The sequence below is a fragment of the Dunckerocampus dactyliophorus genome, chromosome 3 (genome assembly GCF_027744805.1).
Source record: "Dunckerocampus dactyliophorus isolate RoL2022-P2 chromosome 3, RoL_Ddac_1.1, whole genome shotgun sequence".
In the NCBI taxonomy this organism is placed as follows: domain Eukaryota; kingdom Metazoa; phylum Chordata; class Actinopteri; order Syngnathiformes; family Syngnathidae; genus Dunckerocampus; species Dunckerocampus dactyliophorus.
In genome coordinates, this window is record NC_072821.1 from 11,704,031 (window position 1) to 11,727,559 (window position 23,529).

General features: G+C 40.0%; 2 protein-coding genes across 3 annotated transcripts in view; one reads left to right on the forward strand and one right to left on the reverse strand.

Annotated features, from left to right (window-relative positions):
• dbndd1 (dysbindin domain containing 1) lies at nt 1-21,095 on the forward strand. Its single transcript, XM_054770941.1, has 4 exons — nt 1-442; nt 3,914-4,069; nt 9,615-9,752; nt 19,379-21,095. Exons 1-4 carry the CDS (start codon nt 412-414, stop codon nt 19,531-19,533), a joined length of 480 nt encoding a protein of 159 aa, XP_054626916.1. The 5' UTR covers nt 1-411; the 3' UTR covers nt 19,534-21,095.
• Nucleotides 18,170-23,529, reverse strand: part of LOC129178589 (AFG3-like protein 1) — a 14,182-nt gene continuing 8,822 nt past the window's right edge. The window contains exon 14 of one of the 2 annotated variants that reach the window (XM_054770940.1): nt 18,170-23,274. In XM_054770940.1, the coding sequence (XP_054626915.1) occupies nt 23,038-23,274 (237 nt within the window). In that variant the 3' untranslated portion in view covers nt 18,170-23,037. The remainder of the gene's footprint in view (nt 23,275-23,529) is intronic. The other variant, XM_054770939.1, reaches the window with a different exon arrangement.

The window sequence follows — 23,529 nt, forward strand, 5'->3', positions numbered from 1 at the left end:
CTGGCTCTGGATCTCAGTGTATTCTATACATGTCAAGCAAAGCCTCACAATGCCGTGCTTACTAAACCCTGGAGCTTAGGAATTCGCTGTGATGTCGCTGTTCCCAGACCCCCCCTTCGCCCCTCTGTGGTGGATCCACTGTGTGAGGCTCTGATAGACAAGCTTGGCAGGTGGACCGAGCGAGCGACATCACCTGTTTGGGAAATCTGTGAAGAGGAGAAAGAGAAGAGTCTTTGGGGAGCTGAGATCTTGCTCCCGCTTGCCTATACCCATCCCCTCTTCCTTGCACACACACACACAAACACACACGCACGCACACATTTGCCTATCCCTTCTTCCCTCCCCACTTGTCTCCTCCACTCTTGGATGCTGGGTGGTGAACGGCAGGACTGACTCTCTTGGCTGAGCCACATGGAGGCACAGGGAGGGGCTCCCAGCCCAGGTAAGAATGCTTTCTATTCCCTCTCAACAATGCTTTTTGTGCTTCTCTGTTCATCCTGAATGCATAACCTGTTAATTGTCATCCTATGTTAAATTGCTCTTAACCCTTGTTTCTTAGGGTTAGACTCACATGTAGGGTAACAGAGAGGCAATACACTGTGATCATTGTCCGAACATACCATGAAGGTTCTACTCCCAAGTTGCAGAGAAGAGGGCCTCTTTTCAAGCATAGGTCAGCCATGCAGAAAGTGTACTGATGAGAGACAAATTGCTGTGCAATAGTGGATGCATTGTTTGAAAGCCATCCCGGGAAGCCCGCTGTATGGAAACCTCACACAATGCACCCCATGCTGCATTGCATTGCAGCATCCAAGCGTTGTTGACAGAGTGTAAACTTCGATACGGACGGTTTTAAAAAAGTAGCGTACTAAACGATGCATCAGGTGTACAAAAAGTGAGGTTTAGCTCATTGAATAACAGGGCTGAAGTTTGCAGTCTGTATCAAACTGCTGTCAGAATGTTTATTGACTTTAGACTACATTCGCATGAAATAACTATAATATACTCAGACCTACACTTATCATTATGTTCATGTTGGTACTGTAGGTCCATGATGAAAGATTATTCATTTATCCATCCATCCATTTTCTATGCCGCTTATCCTCATTAGGGTCGCGGGTGTATGCTGGAGCCTATCCCAGCTGAGAGGCGGGATGCACCCTGGACTTAATAGCAGGGCACATATAGACAAACAACCATTCACACTCACATTCATACCTATGGACAATTTAGAGTCACCAACAAACCTAACATGCATGTTTTGTTTTTTTTGGAACGTGGGAGGAAAACGGAGTGTCCCAAGAAAACCTACACACACACGGGGAGAACATGCAAACTCCACACAGACATGCCCAAGCGGAGATTCAAAGGTCATGACTCTGTGGCCAACATGCTAACCACTCGGCCACCGTGCGGCCGATTATTCATTTATGTAGATGAAATTCAATAAGACCAAACATATTGATTCATCCAGGGCTGGGTCACAAAAGAATTTCATTATGAAAGCAGCATACAGGCCACTTTATTAGGTACACACAATATAATGACAAACATTCAAGAAATGTCGCAAATGAATCTGCCTGTGCAATAATAATGCCTGGTTTTGACTGACAAAATATTAGTAACACATCTCTGAATGATAGAGTGTAGCCATTATTACATTGTTCATGTGTATCTAATGCTGCACAAAAATAACTATGGATTTATGACAACACACAAACACACAGCACATCATTCTCCTTTCATTTCTTGTTTTGTCACCAATCACCGTCTGCTAGTCTGAATCACATAGAAGAATATCTGACAGCTTGAGACAAGGCTGTGCACAGACTGGGCTGGAGTTATTTTCTCATTCTGATAACTCTATATAGATTCAGCAGGTGGTGTGAGGGCAGGGACGACTTTCAATATTAGTGCAGACCTGCCAACATGTATGAATTTGTCATGCTCAGCATGCAATTTAACTCTTAAATACACTTGTATGCTTCACCGCTCTCCATTTTGTTGCATTTCGCTGATTTCAGTTTCAAGTTCAGTCTGTACAGTACAGATAAATGAAGAGATGTTATCAGTTTCTCGGTGGTATTTCAAAATTGTGGGGGCACAAAAACACTTCTGTCCCTCAGTAGGGGCATGACAGAAAATAATTGACAACCAATGTTTTACATGCACACGCTGTACAACCTGTCTTGCAAGCTCTTGCCAGATTAACATTACTAGGCATGCATTAACAGTTACCATGGAGACCACAGTGATGTACATTAGTTTAGTTTGTAGCTTGAGGGGTAGAATTCCATTCGCACAAAGGTGTTTCAGTAATTTGACATAGAGGTGTCCCAGATCTATTGTGTTAAATAAACACTGATACACTAAAGATGGGGTTGCTGGCCAGATTTTTCATCATATCACCATCGTTTTGCCAGTGTCCCACACATCCCCTTCCATAGATGGCCTGATAGATTCCACTTCTGAGTCTATTTGTCAGGAACCTCTGAGGAGCAGTAGTAGCAGTAAGTAGCATGCCCTATCGCACTACCTTCCCTTTCAGGAGGCAGGTGCGTGTCCCACACATACTCGATCTTTCATCATTTGAGTCTATCCCACAGAGGTGTCATGGACGATCATCCCACTTCACGCTTTTTTTTTCATGAAATACTGAAGAGTAGCACCTTCACAACACAGATTGGACCCTCTGTCTTTTGGGTTGGAAATCCTGAACATTGACCATAACACTAATCAGCCAGATTTGTAGGTATTTTAGCCAGTTTACATACAACTATAGTGACAACATGCATTATCGTACTACCTCCCCCTTCCACAGGTGATTCTGTGTGCCTTGCCCATAATTGTGGGTCTATTGCAGAGAGGTCATCAATACCAAAGGTTCCTTCAAACTGGGAACATCACAAATGACCTCACAGCTGATGATCCCACTTCTGACACCATTTGACAGAGAACAAAAGTGTTTGAACTTGGGTGTATTGGATTGAAATCTCATCTACTGAACAAGAGTTCTGGCACTCTTTGTCGCTTTACCACCCAATACCTGAGGAGGATTCCAGGTCCTACACCGGTACCCTATTCAGTCATTCACATCTCTGGGCTTTATCATCCTATCATCCGTGGGTTATTTTTCTCAAGAGTTCTTCCGAATGCCTACATCATGGATGGCCTGATGACTAACCACCCCTTTTCTGACACCATTTGTCATGAAAGTCTCAGAAATACCCTCAGCGTTGATTTTAGGCTAGATTAAACCCAAACCTAAAGCGTGTCTATTGGTCTTTTTCAATTCAATAGATATGATTTGAAATCCAGGTGGAAGATACTACTCCTCACAGCTCTGGGTTAAGTCAAAGCTGCTTTGCAGTCTAAAAATGCAATTCTAACAGCAGATGTCATGTTATTGTTGGTCCTCTTGTGGCAATCAATTAATAAAATGCAGTGGCCACTGAGAGTGTGTCATGTTCTTTTCCTGGCGTCAAAATTTTCATCTGATAGGAAAATAAATTAAAAATGCCAACAATCTGTAAATGGCACTTGCCATCTGGCACGCCCATCAGGCATCTGTTAATCTTTGCATCGCATACAAAAATTGTTGCATATTGCAAAATTCAGACATTTTATTGAAATCTGGTCTAATCAACGCTGTATTTTTAGACTTTTGCATTTCTAAAGCTTACATTAGACATCCATACAAGGTACAACAATGTACAAAGAGATGCGAGATACACAGTTAAAAAAAAGGGGGGGGATATGTGCTTCCACTTTCTACTGTGTTAAATGCCCAATGCAGTACAAGCTTCTTTCTTCCTTCGCGCTTATGTGCTGCTCAGCTCCAGTTTGAGATGTTGTAAACTGCATAGAGGCTGCTACACTCATGCTTGCATCCTCTGTGTTTGTGCTCTGCTAGAGCCTAATAAAGACATCCAGAAGCTGCTAAAGCCCTCCAGCTCAGGCAACCTTTCTCAGGAGCTGTTCCAGCAGAATGCTGCAAGCGAGGAAGAAGAGGAGGAAGGTGGCCTGGTAGGACACACCGCGAGCCTTCTGCACATCTCTGAAAAGAGACGTGAGTACAATAGAAGGAGGGACAGAGTGATAATGAGATGGTGAGAAGGATGGAAAGGGGATGTAAGGTCATTATGGGTGGGTGATTACTTTAGTAGGATAAATGATTAATTAAGTGAGTCTGATAATCAATGCAGATAATCAGTGCTAGAGAGGAAAACCTCATACCACCAGTCCGAGGCCCTATTGACTCACATTTGAAATATTTATTTATATGTCTTAAAGTACCATTCACTCAAACTTAATGTTTTCCGTTCTGGCAGTGAAAGCCTCTTAATAATTTTTAAGACCTTTTTAAGTATTCCGGTCCTATATTCTTGAAGATGGCTACAGCACAGGCCAGAATGCTGAAAGCCTTCTTTGTGCATCAGTGCAACACAGAGATGAATGCCGGGGCTACATGGGCGACAAGGCAGCTTTTCTCTGCTTCACTAACTGAACCGTTTTTGACAGCTCATCCAGAGGCCAATGTCTGTGACCCACTCGCCGGCCTAGTCACCTGGCATCGCAGCCTGGAGCATACAGTATATTTTATTTATATACAGTATTTAGAAATATTTAAAAACACCACTAAAATACCCCTGATGACTATAGTAACTATTATACATTTTAAGGCTATTTTCAAGCATTGACTCTCGATCCTGAGAAACAAACAAACAAAAATATTTTAGCCTAAACTAGTATCCTTTTAAGGCACGCAACGCTGATACTATTAGTCTTATTATGCACTACAACAGCCTCTTGTTGTCACAAAGCTATCTATATGTAGCTCGTTTGAATCAAGTTAAGTTCTAATTTTATGACACAAATCAATAGTGAATTTGGTAACACTTTACAATAAGGTACACAAAATTACAGTAGTTAATGAGGAATGACCCTACCTGACCCTAACCCTGACCACTACTCATTAGTTCCTCAGTAGCTACTCTACATGTATGTTCCTTAGTTCCTCGGTAACTACTCTCCTCATTAGCTCCTCAGTAACTACTTTACATTTATGTGCCTTAGTCATTAGTTCTTCATTAGTTCTGCGTTAGTTCCTCAGTAACTACTGTATTTTTTGTGTACCTTATTGTAAAGTGTGACCGTGAATTTTACCCGTTTTAAACAAATGTCACCATGTTTGTTTCTTGTCTAGTTTACGAGCGACCACAGCCAGTTCCTGTGGTCGCTATACGATGGTGCCCTTTGAGGGTGAATCCCTCCATTGTGAAATGTTGTATGTATTATTGTTACAACAACAACAACACTTGTATGTATTATTGTTATACTAATTGCAACGGGCTGTATGATTCATTTCTGAGTTCAAATGCTAGATTTGTTCCGTGTTTGAAAGCAAAAAGTCAAAGAAAAAAAAACAGATAAATAGTCCTGTGACGGTAGCAAATTTTGCTGGATGATAACGGTCCTACAAATTATTTCAGATAAACGATATTATTATTTTGCGACCATTTTTCATTAATTTAATGATAATATATGTATGTAATGTTGACAACATTATTTTTAGACAATTTGTTCATGGATATAATGATAATATATGGCATAATAATGCAAGTACACTGTATCACGGGAAATACATTTTCATTTCTCAGGAGTATTTAATATTTTAATTGGAATATCAAGAGCTTTTAAATAAAATCAATTAAACAACATAATAAATTAAACAAACACAAAAATACGTCTGTGTAGGCTCTCAGTCGTACAGGAGTTGTCCATCGAGGGAAAGGCTTCTTGAGACGTCATCTGTACTTCTGTGAAGAGGCTCTTCGGATGAGGAGCGAAACGTTCAACACTTTCTTCACAGAAGTACAGATGACGTCTCAAGAAGCCTTTCCCTCGAAACACAAAAATACAAAACAAACTCCAATGAAAATAAAATGGACGCTCAAGTCTCTTTTAGAAAAAAAGACACGTACGGCAAATAAAATAGCAAACATTGCATTTTAATAAAAATTACAATCAAACACAATATTTCCTATTTTGAATCAGTGTCAGCGGAGAAATACCCTGGAAATACTTTGAAGTTCACGTTGCGTGTCAATGCAGATGTCAGCTCATTTGCATATATACACTTCCTTGACCCACTTTTAGCAACGTGTGTGGAGTACTCCGTTTACCTTTAATGAACGTTTAATGACGTTTCGTCGGAGTTCATGTTTCGGATGCAGCAAAATGTCTTTGTTGCACACTGAGGTGTTATACTTCGGGAATCATAAGTTATCGTAAGTTATGAGTTATTTATTGTATCATGTCACAAAATGATGATGCGCAAATGGGCTGAAATTGACATCAGATTGTGTTTTGTACACGAAGAAAGTATTCGATCGTGTAGCACACGACACACACAGCTCGCAAGTAGTGCACTCGCTAACGCGTAGCGCACCTCTCCTTATTGGAACATTGAGACTGAATGACTGACAGGAGGTTTCACTCACTCCATTCATTCCGCTATAGAACCAACGCGGCCAGGTGTTGAGACAGATACACAGAGTCAACCCTTTTGTCATCCAGCCTGTTTGGTAGAGACAGAGGAGGAAAACAAACACGCATGCACATGTCAATATATCGAGACAGGCAAAATTATCAAGTTAATTTGTATTTGTCATGCAATTAATTGATTATTGTGAGAGGCCAACAGATAAACGTCACTTGTACGACTCAGACTGTTGATTCGATGCAACTTGTATGTTGAGCATCGTGCAGACAAAAAGCCGCCAGTACAAGACAAAGCGTAAGTTGTCAGTTTGTGGTCTCAAACCCATCCATTCAAAACACAATGCAACACATGTAAACATCAGATAGAAGAATTGCGGGAGAGATGGATGGCCCTCCATTGTTTACTATTGATCGGCACTATAAAACTACTAAGCCCTCACTTGTTTGCTCCACTTTCGAGAGGCACTCAAACCAAGTTCTGGGTTTTCATTAGGGATGGGTACCTCTCACAGTTGAACCACATTGTACTGACATGGTATACTGTATCTCTTGATACTGTATATAAACTTGAACAAATATATCAAAAGAACATCCAGCTGTTTGAATTGTAACGTCACAGTTCCATCATCCATCTTCTATGCTGCGAACTCCAAATGAAAGTGAAACAAACTTCTACACTACACTACACTACTACGAACGCGAGGGGGTGACTGTGGTCACTTTGTGTGTAGAAGAAGACGAAGTTACATGCTATTAGCTGAGAAGCGGTCCTTGCAGAATCCGTCGGGCCTAACGGGTAACGTAACTTTCTGCAGCTCTTTTGTGTTGTCCATAATGTTTTAATGTGTGTTTAAATGACATCTGCTTTGGTTTTTGTGTTTGTTGTTCTCCTGGGAGGCATTGAAAAAAATCTCCATAGTGGTAGGTTGAGTTCACTATTTAAATACAAACTGTCATTAACATTAAAGCTACAGGCACACAATTGTAGTAGATTGTACTAAAGGCACTATTAAATGGTGTAAATACCAGCATCCAGACTAGCTTTTGGGAATTTGCTATTGCAGGACTTCTGAGACTTATTTAAAATTGTTGAAAAACAGAATATGGGACCTTGGAGATGGATTAGACATGCATTCTATATGTCACATGCATTCGTGGTCATGCAACCATTTTTTGATTCTGAAAGCAAATTGTAGGATGAAAGCAAACATCACATTATGCCTTTTGTATGAATTACCATACCATTAAGGCCTTTATTTCACACACATTAAGAGCATGAATATTTAGAGCGGGATTAAAGGCATGCTAGCAATAGTGGAGATATGTCAAATGTATCAGCCAACACGTGCACTCGTTTGACTGCAGGCTACAGCTTTACCTCATCCCTTTGTGGTTTAATCCAAGTGTCAGTTCTCACACAAGCAAGAATTCCCCTGATTTTGCTTTGGAGATGGAGGCAGTTTTTCAGTTTGTCTGGGAGACAAAGCGTCCTGATCAATTATTTAAGGAGAAGAAGAGTGGGAGAGAGCAGCGACAAGAGATAGGAGGAATGGGGATTGAAGAAAATAGTGGTGGGGAAGACGAGAAGAAAGTATCGAGAAGAGGATCACCTCTTTATGCACAGCTTGTTTTTTATGTCTTGGCTGAGAAGGTGTGGTCTGATCAGTTAAAGCTCAACATTGCAATATACAGTATATATATATATATATCAGTGATGGGTTGTTACTGAAGTCCCCAAGGGAACACTATGCACAATGTGCATCTCCACACAGGATGGAAAGAGGGCTGCCATTTGTCCTTGTTTTTCACAGCAGCCTTACTGCAGCCTGTAAGGGGGAATATTAACAGCTCCTTGTGGAAGCCTTTTTAACACCCACACAGCCTGCGAAGGGATTCATCCAGACTTGACAGGCAGACTTGACTCACAAGGAAACACCTCAATCTGCTTCAGCGGGAAGAAAATACAGAATCGATTTTCACTTTTGTAGCTATAAGACAGGGGTGTCCAACCTACGTCCCACAGGCCACATTTGGATCCATTTTTAAGTGGCCGCCGTCAAAGTCTAAAAATATCTTGGACTGCGGCTCGCATTTAATATGTGCTTAACTGTTTTGTAGTTCTTGGTTTAAACACTAGGCGGAGCTACTGTCTTGAGCAAAGCAGTGTCTCCACAAAGAAAGCAATCACAGAGTAAAAATTGCAGAGGCTAACAAGAAATGGTGTAACCAAAGAGATGCAACAGGGCCCTATGACTGCTGTGTTCACGGAATGATGGAATTGGCCAAAAAAAAACGGAATCTACTGTTAAACGTAGACTCTCGCAAACATTGCCATAATGTGAATAAAATGCTGTCATCTTGAGGAGAACGGACGTTTGTGTGGGGAAATATTTCCCCAGCGGAGTACTCATTCATGGTGATTTCCTCATAAACACGGACCCGCTCCACATGAAACGCCAGCTACGTCAGTGAAATAACTTGGAATGTCATCTCTTACTCGTCAGCTAGCGTGAGTGGAACTGTGGTTTAGCAGAGCATGCTAGTGCAACTCGGGCTGTATGAGTGTGTTTACAACGTGTTCGACGTTTGTTAATAAAGCAATTGGAATTGCATTGCGACTATGTCGTCTTTAACCACATGCAGTTTGTTGAGAATTTTGTAGCGACGTGTGCAGAGGCTGACATCCCATTAGACAAGCCAGCCAAGCTATATCATTTTCTCTTTTTGCAAGATAGGAATGGAAACATTTGCCATTTCAGAGTTCACTGATGTTGGACCTGAGAGAGGGCCTGCTGGCTCATTATCTGCTGCCTCTGTTCTAGTTCATACGAGAGGTGTATGATGGGTTTTTTTCCACACCAAACTCATTCAAGCATGCCTTCATGGACCTTTCTTTGTGCACTGGAAAGGAGGAAGGACCTTCCACAAACTATTCCCACAAAGTTGGAAGTACTGAGTTGACCAACATGTCTTACATGTTACATATGGTGAACTAGCTTTCAGATGCAGAATGCACGGATCTGCTTTTGTATGCAGTACGAGAACATTAAGTCCATAAGAGAGTCATGGCAGAATCATAACTGTTCCATTCTTTCGCTCCTTGCCTACAGAACCTCTGAGCAGTGTGTCATCTTTAGAAGTCCACTTTGACCTCCTAGACCTCACCGAGCTGACTGACATGTCAGACCAAGAGCTGGCCGAAGTCTTTGCCGACTCTGATGAGGAGAACCACAATGAGTGTCCACCAGGTGGGATGTAGCAGACTCGCACACAGAACAACACCTGAACACAACCAATCAGGCTCTTGGGATGTGACAATTTGTTGATTCTCCACTCCCAGAAATGGTTTAGAAGGAAAACTGATCACAGTACAGGCGTCCCTCGCTAAATTGCGGTTGAATATTGCTCCCTCACTCTATTGCTGTTTTTCCAAGATTAATGAATTAATCACTATTTTTTTTATATATTGTATTTTTTTATACATTCTCAGCACCATATCAAACAAAAAACAGGTCCTTAATCAATTAAATCACTCTCTGATGGAGCTACACGTCACACCCATCGTCTGGGGTACAATCCCAGCAGCATGTTAAACAAAAAACAGGTCGACAGCAATAAAAGTAGCTATCGACCGGTCGATCTGAATTGAATCATGTGCTAATGGCTGTCTAAATTACCCGGGTAAAGTTTGTAGCATGTGTGCTCCTTGTTCCCAGTTGTTTTCACACCGAGGTGATGTCGGCGTAAATGCTTTGCCATGTTTGCTGTATTTCCACCGACGGCGTTTAGCATTGTGTGACACCTGCGACATACTGTTGTTTTTTTGTCCACGACGCGCTTGCCATCAGGGTCATACTTGACATGAAATCCAAAGTGATCCCAAACACCAGATCTGAAGGATGGCGGAGGATCTCCAACATCAGGAAAGGCATTAGCCATGTTTCAATGAGCTCACCTGCATGCAGCATCTCTCAGCAGCGTGGTATCAATGTGGGAGGTGGAGCTCAGTGGGTCTGTGCTTGACAATGCAACCTAAGCCAGAGTAGTCGATCGCAGATACACTGAGCTTTCAGCACAGAGCTCCATCAGAAGTTGATAAAATTAATACAAAACTGCGTATTGTTCCATACAGGGTCACGATTCGTTACTCGTGTATTGAACGATTCGATGCAGATACGTATTGTTGCACCCCTAACGTCTGTGTGTACCAGATTCATGTCAGACTGGCATGAATATATTAATCAAGTTGATGGATGAGGATGAATATTTTTTATGCCATGCGACCCACATTAGGGTCAAGATACTACAACAAGGAACTTTCCCAGTGCTAATGAGTTATTATTATGCCATATTGTTGCTTATTATGTCTACTATATTACATAACACGAGTATAAACGTGACTATAGGGGTGTTATTTCATGTTTACAGGACTCTAATAATGTTAAAACAGGTTTTCTGTGCTCAAACTACGAAAATATAAAATTTAGTAATATTGAATCCTACTTTGCTGAAATTCACTCATCACAGTCGGCTCTGGAACCGCAATAAACAAGGGACGACTGTACCTTGCACTGGGTTGTCAGTGGGGTGGTATTGATTTGTATGCCAGCAGTTTGTACAGCATGTGCCAATATCACATGACTGTAAAATGCTTTGGAAGACATACTAGTGTACATATAATACAGATATCCTTAAAATTGTGCTGTTATTAGACAAATGGTCAATGACTTATGGCCAATTAGTTGCCAGACCCCGTCTATTTTCCTGCAAAGATGTTTTGCTTGATGTCGCTTAGGTATTTTAACCAATCTTGCTAAAAAACAAACATGCGCTTGTCAGTCCCCTAAAGGTGTCGTGGTGATTCGGCAAAAAAAAAAAAAAAAAAAAACCTAAAGTGGGTGTTTGTAAAGGACATTGAGCTGTGTGAGAAATTTCAAGTCATTCTGACTTACGAAGTCACACTTTGGGGTTTAATAACACCACCACATTGCGGTGTTTTTGTCAGAAAAAGAATAGCATGGACAACACCAGTAGGGGGGCGTGTTTTGACAAATTTTCTCCCTTTTGTGTGCAGCAGATCAGGAGTAGAAGAATGAGCTTACACAAACAAAAACAGTCATGTGGAAAAATTAGGACACTCCATGAGTGTGTGACACCAGTTTGACACTAGTTAGTATAATTTGTGTAGAACTAATTGAAATGTGACTCTATTTGGTAAGAATAATAAAGATAGCTATTATATAGACTATTAGATGGAATTCTTGACATTTTGAGGCAAATGGTGAAGTTTGCATCATTTGTAATTCAGATACACTTGCATATTTTCTTACATTACCACTTTCTATGTGCTATATAGGGCTGAGCCGGGTACTCGTTTTAGACGACTAATAATGTGACTTTCCAGTCAAATACAGCGACCACCCCTCCCTAGACAGACTTGCTGCAGGCTGCAACCAGAGAGGAGCCGTGCCTCGCTCACCTACGTGGTGCGATTGGCAAGACAGAGTTGAAAACAGCTCGGGTTGGGGTGGTCACCGCCTCCACTCTGGACGGGGTTTTTTTCTAGGTTTTCCTCAGCTCACCTCCATTTGGGTTTGCATCAAGTTACTTGGTAAACTGGTTTCGTAACACACATGGTGCATTTACACCCCCTGTGTTTTTTTCCCCGTCTGCATGCTTCTAATTTGGCTGTTGATACAAAGTCAGTTGGAAAACATTGCTCGTAATACTGAACGCAGTGCTTTTGAGAAAAATACAGTGAACAAGGCTGACGGATTATTTCCCTGTTTGCCATCACTGGATGTCTGCATGAATCACCAACTTTGAATTAAAAGTCTTACGCATCACTTACACACATACACATATAGCTGAATAATAAACAATAAATATAGCAACTTCTGATCAATCCATGTCAATTTTAGACTTAAAATAACGTACTGATTTAAGCCCCACCCATTGCTGGTTAAACCACGCCCACTCCCTGTTTATGCCCCGCTCACTCCGAGTACAGCTACGAGTACAGATCGTTTAGATGGGTGAACAGATTCAGATAGTGGTGTACTCGCTCATCCCTAGTACTGTAGTAATCCCTCGCTAATCACGGTTAATTGGTTTCAGACCTGATAAATGAACTTCTGCAAAGTAGGATTCTTTACTTATACATCAAATATTTTCATAGTTAGAGAATGTTTACAACCTTCTAAATGTGTTTTTTTTTTACATTTTTAGAGCCCACTAGACATGAATTATCACTCCTATAGTCACCTTTACGTTTGTATTACCCCATGTGGTAGACATAATAACAGAAAAAAAACATAAATAAGACATAAATAAGACTTGTGCTCATGTGTGTTGCTGTAAATGTGTTCCCCAGGGGAGAGGAGTTGCGGGCGGACAGAAAGTAATGCTGGGGGTTCAGAGTTGAGTTTTATCTCGGTGTGGCTTACGGCAGCAACAGGACCCCGTGTTTTATTAGGAATTTTTATTAGGGATTATTGTACCTATTGTGAAATAATTCAATCCTGCAATAAAAGCCTGTTGTTCCGGCCATCTAGTCTGGCGGTGGGGTGTCTCACCGAACATTACAATACAATTATCAACACCTTGTGATTAGTGCAGAATACTACATATCATTCATTGCGTCTTCAAATGCATCTTTTGAATGCCTTATGTTTGTATTTTAGTTCATTTTTAGGCTTGAAATGCTTAACTTAGGTATATTTCGTGACTAATAGGCCGTATTAAACCACAAAACAGCGATGATTTATAATCTTTTTTTTTTTTTTTTAAACGTGATAGCGTGAAGCCGTGAAATTCGAAATTCAAAGTGGTAAGGAACAACTGTACTTATAAAAAGAGGCAAGGACAAGGTCATTGGTGATACTTGGAAGCTTAAAATGCATCAAAAACTAATCATCAGGACCAATTAGTGGTTCTGGCCTGGTGTCTGGCTCAAGGACTCTTTCCATACCAGCTGGGATTGGAGGTCATATCTCATGTTTAGTACACTGCCACTGTCCCCTCTTTAATATTTATGATTTGTATCATTAAAATGATATGGTGGTCTTTCAGCCATCAGTGACTGTAAAATAACTGGGAATACTCCTACATTGAAAACCAGAAAGGGAGTAAAACCGTCCTCTGGGCTTCATGGTTGTATGCATAATGTAAAAAGGTTCATGAGAGTCCATCCTGTTTGTGTTTCACAGCAGCGGGTGCATGAAAACACCATCCACACTTTTCTAAAGAAGGCAAAATTGTCCTCCATGTGTTATTCATGACTTGGGTGCTTCATCCTGCATGCAGAAGGTGAACTCGCTCCTGTTGTTGCCACCCAGCAGGCTCACCAGCTTTTTATACCAGCTCACGCTCTCAGATAATGTCCTCAAATAGAGTATGGGGTGTGTGCGCGAATACAACTGACACATTTGATCGTTTCTTGATGAAAATGGCGCCTTTGTGATACTCCCAACTGAATGTGTGTGGATGGATGGACTCATAAACCATTCAATCAAATTTCACGAAACTCTGTGATAGACCGAGTCGTCTGTGTAGCACCAGTCGTTGCTCAATAACCAAAAGTGTCAATTGTCATTGTGAAAACCGATTCATGCTATTCAGCAGACATTTTTAATAAGCATTTAGGAGTGGAACGCTACCTCACCTCAGCTCACAAAGTGTTTTGCTTTTCTGGCATCCGTTTGGCCTTGGCAGAGATCTTCGCTCTACTTAGAGTGCTCTTGTTAACTCAGCAACGCACAATGATAGCGATTAAACCCAGCTGAATGTGTTGAACGTGTACCTTTTAGCTGGAAATGACACAAGGTCACAATGTATTTTAGGGGAACAGAGTTAATCGTATTTTTATAAAATGTTCCATGTCTGAAATGACTCAAAGTTTTCGTCAGTAATTACGCAAGAAATGTTCTAGATCAGGCGTATCCGAACTTACTGAACAATCAAAGGATGTGGGGGGCCACGTTGATATTTTACTATGTATTTTTTATGTTGTAAAAAGGCTAAAACAAAATGTTTTATACGCCTTAATTTCTGGACTATAAGCTGCTACTTACAGCTAAAAGAACTACAGTTCCCACGATGCTTAGAGTGTCGAAATAGAAAGTAGTGCATTTCCGCAATAGAAGCTAATATCACATTTTGAAGTCTAATGCAGCGATCGTGTTTTGATGTGACAAATCTTAAGTAAGTTTGATCAAGGGTAGAATTACTACAGCTTCTGCTTGTACTGCTTGGACCACGGAAGCTGTTGAACTCCGATTGAAGAAAAGCATCTCATGTTTCACCGGAGCTATTGAGTAATGCTGGGAACACCGAGTGTAGGTAGGATTGCAAGGTTTATAGTGTGTCTTTTTTGTAAAATTTCCCATAGTAAATCGTCATCACCTGCGGGTTGTAAACACATACTGTTCAAAAACGTTTTCTCTTTAACTTTGGTGGGTGCGAATTATACTGTATTCAGGTGCAAGACAAAGCTTTCTGTTATTAGTTAATGTTATCAACATTTCAGCTTTTCTCTTCACTTTGTGTTTTTTTTTTTGTTGTTTAATTTCTACAATGGGCCGCGGGCCAATCAAAAACGAGCCGTGGACCGCAAATTGCCCCTGGGCCACACTTTGGAGACCCCTGTTCTAGAAAAATGCTGTATGTGTTTTGCAACCTGCTTGTGTCATTTCCTGCCAGCAGATACCCATTTAACACATAAACAAATATTTGTGCATATATTTAATCTGTGTTTTATATGTTTGTTACCAGCAGAGTAAAAAAAATACAGTAAATATGTAATTTGGGGCAAGATAACGGCTCTTAGATAGCAACAAAGCCAATTTGAGAAGGATTCTTCCCTTTCAGCCGTTTCATGACTGTTAACTAGTATGTAATGTGCATTACTTGAGTGGTGTTGAATTATCAACTGCAACTCAGACATTAACATTACAGCCTTAAAGCTTTTTTTTTTTTTACTTTTGTCAACAGCAGAACATTTACAAACACTCTCTACAGGACACTTCTTGTTCTGCTCAGCTAAACTAAGTGGGAGGAATCATTTGTTTGTTATTATTGGGGTGCATTCTCATATGTTTCTGAGTCGATCATTGTTAACGTTATGTCCCCTGCTTAAAACACGTTAATTCTTTTAAAACCGCACTATAGCATCGCCATCTTTTCCTCTTTTGTTTCTCTCCGATAATGCACTTCACGGTGCTGCTTGTTAAGTGTGAGTTATCGTCCTATTGGGCCATCTGCCTTATATAGTGCTATCTGCAGTAGGTTTTAAAGGTGTTATACATCAACCACTGCAGATGAACATTGGGAGTGCTTGGGTGGTGTGAAGACACAAAAGGGAGAATGGGGATTATTACAGGCTGGCAAAAGGAAATACATTTAATTGTAAAAAGTACAGTATTAACCAGAAAAACTGTCGTCATTAACAGCATAAATTGTTAATTACGCAAGAATTACGCATAAATTTCCCCAATCTCACGTGTCCAGTGTGGCAGGGGACGCTTGCATGTTTGTGGACACATCATTTAACAGAGCTGTAAGAAAAAGAACTAGAAAAACTGACAACAAAGTGGACTAGAAAGTTGTGAATATCATTCATTATAGGTGAGAAAAATCAGTTGACAATTGTGTGAGTGTAGACAAATGTATGTATGACCTTTGATCCTGACTACCTCAAGCAGGGGTGTGGCCAGGGGCCACGCTCGGCTCATGGCTGTTTTTTTTAATTGGCCCTCGCCACATTCTAAATATACAACAAAAAAAAAACCCTAAAAAACCTAAAAATACAAAAGCAAAAAAAAAAAAAAAAAATAGCAGTAATTTTACAAGTATAAACATAAAATATTAAGAGAATGAAGTCCAATTATTAAGATTAAAAAACAGCATAAAGTTAAAAAATTTAAAGGAAAGAATGTCGTAATACGAGAAAAACAAAGCAAAGAATAAACTTGTAATTGTTGGAAAATTAGGTCAGGAAAAGGTTGTATTACAATAATAAAGTCAAAATATTATAAGAATAAAGTCGTAATTTTAGGAGGAAAAATGTACAAGAAGAAAGTTTAAATATTTGTAAACAATTTAAAAAAAACTGCAAAAAAAGTGTAATGTAAGAAGAAAAAGTTCATACTAATAATATACTTTGTCACCAATGACACAAAGCTGAGATGGCTGTTTTTTTCTTTATATAAAAAAATATCCCTGCATATCCATATGGGATATGCGACCCTCGGTGGAAAACAATTGGACACCCCTGACCTAAAGCATGTGGGAGCATATAACATTTCCATTGTTCCTGCTGTGACACAAAACAACCTTCTCACCTTGTTTGGCTCAGTGATGGGAAAAGTTTAAACAATTGTTTATTCATGGTTTCATTATGCTTCAGCATCACGGCGCAGGCCCAAGCAACGCCGGCTCGCTCCTTCCACTTCAAACCCTCCAAAAAATCTAACCTTGCATCGACGGTGACACGGATCGCAGAACTGTGATTAGTCGGCTTTTTTTTAGTACATCATTTGTGGTTTTCCCCTCCTGCAAAAGCACCAAAATGTCCGCCAAAACAAAAGAAACAATAGCACGAATTGAGCATCGTCTCAGCGAAGAAATATCTAATGCGCAAATATGAGCAGTCATATACACGAGTGGTTTCAGAGCAACATGTACAATAAAAGTGACTGATGTTCCACGCTGATTAGTTCGAGCTCCAACAACGATGTGGATGTCGCTTCACTCGCCATTGTTCACTTCTACGACGCAGGAAGCTAAATAGCTAGTCAACGAGAGTTGTAGTTGCTCACTCTCAGGAAAACACTGCCCCTACTGTTTTGGTAGAGAACTGCAAGTCACGCACTCAGCCCCCGCCGAAGAACAATAACAAGATCAAGATGCCATCAGAGGGGCTGACATAGTGACTGCATAATTCAGCCTAACACTGACATCATCAGTCATTTTCCATTAGTTGAAAAAGCAACCTCACAATCACTAGTATTTATTTTTACATGTATCATCTAAGAGTAAAAATAGATCAGCGATACAAGATGCAGCAAACATTTCTGTGACATTTTTGTTTGTTTTTTTCTTCCCAAATGTCACTTGTGGCTCTGCCCGCACAACCAACACAAACACAATCAACATAAAGACTGTCGCTAAGACACTCTCATTTATGCCATTTACTTTCACAGCCCTATCATCATTTTTGGCAGTTTTGAATGTAGCCAGCAGGACTCACAGCTCTCTCCTTCTGAAGCTCATCTTCAGCGTCTTTTGTGATCTTTGTTCTGTGGAACCATGTGATCACTTCCTAGGGTGCCCCCCCCCCAGTGCAATTATGCTTTACACGTGCTTTCAACTAAGTGGGAAGCTGCCGACTTGGCAGTGCTGGATGAAGTCCACGTGATGGTAGAGTGAGGTAGAGGTAATGTAAGTGAGAAAGAGGTGGCTCGGTGAGGGGGTTCATGCTAAATTTGGCTCCCTAAATAATTAACATATTTCCCTGATGGAACTAAACTGTGGTCCTTGAAAAAACATAAAGAACATTTACAGTACATTAAGAGTCTTTTGTTTACACATTTGTTTACATTGTTTAGCAACCTACAGTCAGTCATAATCACTAATATGTATTAATCAAAAGAGTGTGTAGTATGTACAGTATGTACACAGTATATTTGAGCCTGTATATAATTTGTGTGGCCAATTCTTATTTTAAAAAGTCACTGAAGATGTTGTATGATAATTCCACCCTGGAAAACTAACTATTCACCCTAAATGACTGACATTTATGCCCATGATGTGTGTATGCAAACTTCTGACCACAACTGTATGCAGTCACATGGATGAAATGATCTCCACAATGAGCAATGGTGGATACTGAAAGTGTTTGTGGGACAGCAGACTGACCTGTCCAGGTCACTGTCCTTCTCATTAACATCCCGCGGAGAAGCCATCCATCTTCTCAGGTCAATGTGTGTGTGTGTGTGTGTGTGTGTGTGTGTGTGTGTGTGTAATGTGTGAGGATATTGATGTGGCTCTGGGGAGATTTATGAACAAGCACTAACATTCTTTATGAACAAGCACTAACAATGGTGCTAAACAGTAAATGTGACAAAGTTGACTAATTTTAAACAAAATGAAACCTCGAAATTAGATACATTTTTTGTCTAATTACAATGCGTGCTTATAATTGAAGTCAATGGGACTTTTTTGTCCTCTCGGGACCCGAACGTGTGGGAAATTTGGAATCTGACCCTGCAAATAAAATAAAGCATCCAAATCAATTTTACTACTAATCTTATGTATAAGCCTGATCTTTGACATCGAGCGCCAACCTCCTAACATTTATTATATGGAAAATAACGCATTTTGTATGTATTTTCCAAGCAAAAACGGTGACATAATTGAATCAAATGGACATTTAGAGGGTTAAAATAATACAAATATTTACATGTTTGGTATTTTTCTAAGCAAAAACAGGGACACATTTGAATCAAATGGGCATTTAAAGGGTTAAAATAATAAAAAAATATTTACATGTTCAGTATTTTTTATTAGAACTCAAGTTGATTGAGAGATCTAAGCAAAAAAAGCAAAACAAATATTAATCGTATAATAGTTCTTTTTGTAGCAGTTTTTGGGCATAGACTTTTTTGTCCTCTAGTGACCCGAAAGGGTGGGAAATTGGGAATCTGACCTGCATAAAAAAAGCATCAAATCAATTTTATTACTAACCTTACGGATTGTTAAGCCTGATCTTTGACATCCATTTACCCATCCATCCATCCATTTTCTATGCCGCCTATCCTCACTAGAGTCACGGGTATGTTCAGTGTGATGATTATTGTGTGTTTGTGTTTGGCAGGCTCCCAGCAGGCAGTGCTGGCCAAAGGAGGTTACATGCGCTCCCCCTCGTGGACACGCTGCAGCAAGGTGGAGCACCCCAGGGAGAGGAAGCACCACAGCGACTCAGACACCGCAGAGCCCTTAATGAAGCTGGAAAGGTCAAAACAACCTTGACATGTTGTGTGTGTGTCTGTGTGTGACACAGGTGGAATGAAGCTCAGAGCAGCCAGCCAGCACCAGAGTGGACCACTGACACTGTTTTATGGTGCTGATGAACAGTTGAGGAGTTCATGGTGAACTCTGGACACATTGCTCTGTGTTCTAAAGATGCGCAGTAAACACACACACACACACACACACACACACACACACACACAAACCTTCCTTCTCTGCTCTTGTTGCACTCTTGATGAGTTGAAGTTCTGTTTTGAAGTGACTAACAGGGTAGTAACACAGCCCCCATCAAGGTGGAAACTGCTACTTTCAAATTGCTGAAATCATATGTTCTTTTCCCCATTCTTCTTAACATGTTCAAAATGATGACTGACACTATTTCTTCTAGTTTAAGTTGGTCATCCAAAACCCAAAAAATGACAGAAGGAAGTAACTGAGCTAATGTGACTTTGCATGAATGCCAAACACACAATCAAGTGCCCATACCTGAGAAGAGACAGCCCGCTGACTTGATTTATTTTTAATTAAGTTAATACCTGGACTGATAATCATCTTGAATGGGGTGAGTGACTGTAAGAGGAATAAAATAAAAGTCATGGAAAACTATGCGTTGTTGAGTTATTTGTAATTAAGAGAACAATCCATAAACTGTGTACCACCTTTTTAAAAATTTGCAGCACAAGGATGAGGCAAAGTTAAGCATTCACCTTATTGTTGACTTAATTTTCCCCACAGTTGATCAATTCAACTCTCCTTGTCTTTCACAGGCTGCAATAGCCTCATCTGATCTGCTGTGGTCATAGCCTCAACATGAGGATCCCGTTTACGGTAGCACACTACAGTGAGTACACCAATCACATGTCTGCAAATATTGAATTATATCTTTTCATGGGACAACACTGAAGACATTACATTCTAATACAATGTAGTCAGTGTACAGCTTGTACAACTGTACAGATTTCCCCTAAAATGACTCAACACACAGCCATTTAATGTCTAAACATCTGGCAACAAAAGTGATTACACCGCTAAGTGAAAATGTCCAAATTGGACCCAAAATGTGGATACTGTATTTTGTGTAGCTAGTGGATACCATTATTTTCCACCTTCTGTGTGAGGACGCCCCACTGATGCTCAATAGAGTTTAGGTCCGTCACCTTTACCCTCAGCTTCTTTAGCAAGGCAGTGGATGTCTTGGAGGTTATTTTTAGGGGGACAGTAAACTTACACTGTTATACATGCTGCACACTGACTACTTTACATTGTATCAGCATAAGTATAGTTTCTTCAGTGTTGTGCCATGACAAGATATAATACAACATTTGCAGTAATGTGAGCGGTGTACTCCCTTTTGTGAGGCACTGTGTCAACCCCTGGATTAGAGTGGCAACATTGTTAGTTTGAAATGATCTTTGAGCTATAGAAGCCTTATTGAGGGTTACTGAGCTCAAAAACCTCATTAGTCTGAGCAGTTGTACCTAATGGAGGCAAGGGAAGGCACGTTTATTCATATTGCACTTGTCCATAATGTCAAAGACAGCAACGTTTTTCAAGGTAAACAAAGTGCATTAATGTTGGAATGAGACAATATTTGGCTCTTGTTGGAACAAAATTGGGATACTTTGCATGATAATTAACTGGAATATATGTGATTTTACAGTTACATTAAATCTATCAAAGTTGAATGTTATAGTGACTGAATGTTAATCTGTTTGGAAAAACATCTCGCTGTAGAAGTTAAAATAATTTTACAAAACTTCAACATTGCTGTCTGCCGTGGCTAGGTACTGCATCGGGGTGGCGCTAACCTTCAAATGTGCTCAAATTTGGTAAAGTTTAACTACCAACGTTGGCTATCATTGAATGTATAGTCTACCATAACCACACACTGACTTTAGACTGTCGGTTGCTTCTATGAGACTGCTTTAGTGTAAACCACCAGTCAAAGCTTTGGACACGCTTTCTCATTCAATAGGATGAGTTTAACTTTGAATTGTGACAAATAGGCATCTATTTGTTCAATCTGCTCTTCTAAACCACTTTTCATAACATATGCACATTGGTGGTGGTGTTCTTATAGTTTTTGGTTTGAAAAAAATGCAATCTGGAGCCAAAGCTAAATACTAAATACTATTACCAAATCCATTTGTGTAAAAAAACATTTTTACTGCCAAATTTTAAAAAATTGCATCAGACGTTTTCCACCCCTTTGGAACCGCGAGACGCTACCTAATCATTTACAGAATTTCTATTATTCATTCTTAAACATGATGATGACTGTGAAGGCTATGAATAAAATGGCAGGCCAATGGGTATAAAATATGTTTAATATATTTGTGTGCCCCATTAGCTTCATATTTTCTACGTCATCCTCACACCTTACTGCATTGAGCAATAAGTGATGCTCTTCAAACAAAAACAGCATTAAAAAGTAGGACATTTTCATCCACACTGAATAAGCACTTATCTGCATTTCATCAACCAGGATAAACAATAAAACTCTTCTTGCTCATATAGAAATTGACTATACAGAAAATGACTTCAAGTGTTTCTAAAGAGCACAGCTGCGACCTCATCTACTCTGTGCAGAAGCTCAAGTAAACTGAATGGTGCCTATCGTGATTAAAATGTACTTGTCTTTAGAAGCAGGCCATTTGGTTGTGAGGTAGTGAGATTCTTGTACTGTTATTAAACTCTTGAGTAGAAACATTAAACGGTACATGTGATGTTATGTAAATGTAGCATCAGTCAGTGTGTGTGTACACTATAAACACAAAAACTCTGATGTGCAACTGATGCCTTGTTCAGTAAAGACCCCAAGGAGGTCAGGTTATATTTTATTTTCTATATGGTGCTTGGTCACAACAGAAGTAATTTAAAGGACATGTTTCATATCAAACAGGTCTATAAGTTGTTATTTGATTGAACAAACTAAATACCCTGATATTACTTATCTTATTAATACAACGGCATGTCATTTCTGTCATGTCATATTGTGCGTTTACAATTTCTTGCCTGCTCTCTGTATTATGTGCGGAGGAGCGGTCGTATGAATTACATAATACATCTTTATATTAATTTTGTGGACTAATTTGGAGTCTTTCCATTATTTGTGAATTATTTTTTCATAAGCCCAATTCCTGCATGTGTGCAGGTGTTTGTGCCCACAGCCACCCCAAAGCTTGAAATCTCGGGAAAACAGTGCATATGGTACACAGAAAAGTTTGTATGCGTGTGTGTGTGTGTGTGTGTGTGTGGTTTAAGGCAATGAGAATGTATAAATATGATAGCTTTTAAAAGGATGCCATCATACTTGAGTTAATACAGTTCATGGTCGTAGCTAATTTAGTGCACTTGGTAGAAAATAGGTAGAAGTCATCAGCTGTGACATCAGGCTACAAATGGCTACAAAATGGAAATCCCAGCTTGGAATAAAACGATTGCACATAATCATGATCACCATTGTCCTTACCAAGATAAAAAGGTTCACCTGAATTTAGAAGCTTATTCTTGACAATGGATGAAGTAAGCAGCTGATTTGTTTTGTTCCTGCTGCGGGTGTTTTTCGTCCCATTTGTTCCAGTCCTTCAGCCCCTCAGGTAGTGAGATGTCCTCCTCCAAGTCGACGAGCTCTTCCACAAACTCCTCATAAGAGGATTTCTCTTGAAAAGGACGTGGACCTAGTAGCGCCACCATGTCGGCCTTTTCTAAAATCTCTCTTTCTAGGAGACGTTTGGCCACCTGTGACAAGTGAGCAAAAATATTAAAATGTTTTTAATCAATTCATCATATTGGGCTGGACTGGCACAATGACTTGAGAAAAATAAACCTCAGCTATCTATAAAGCCATACAATTAATTACATTTTCTGCTAACTAAAAAACGAACAAATAATGCAGGGCCACTGCCCATTGTCATTGCTGAAGGTTTTATGGTAGAAAATGATAACCTTTAATTAGGTCTTCTTCACAATGCATAAAAAAATATATCAGCATTT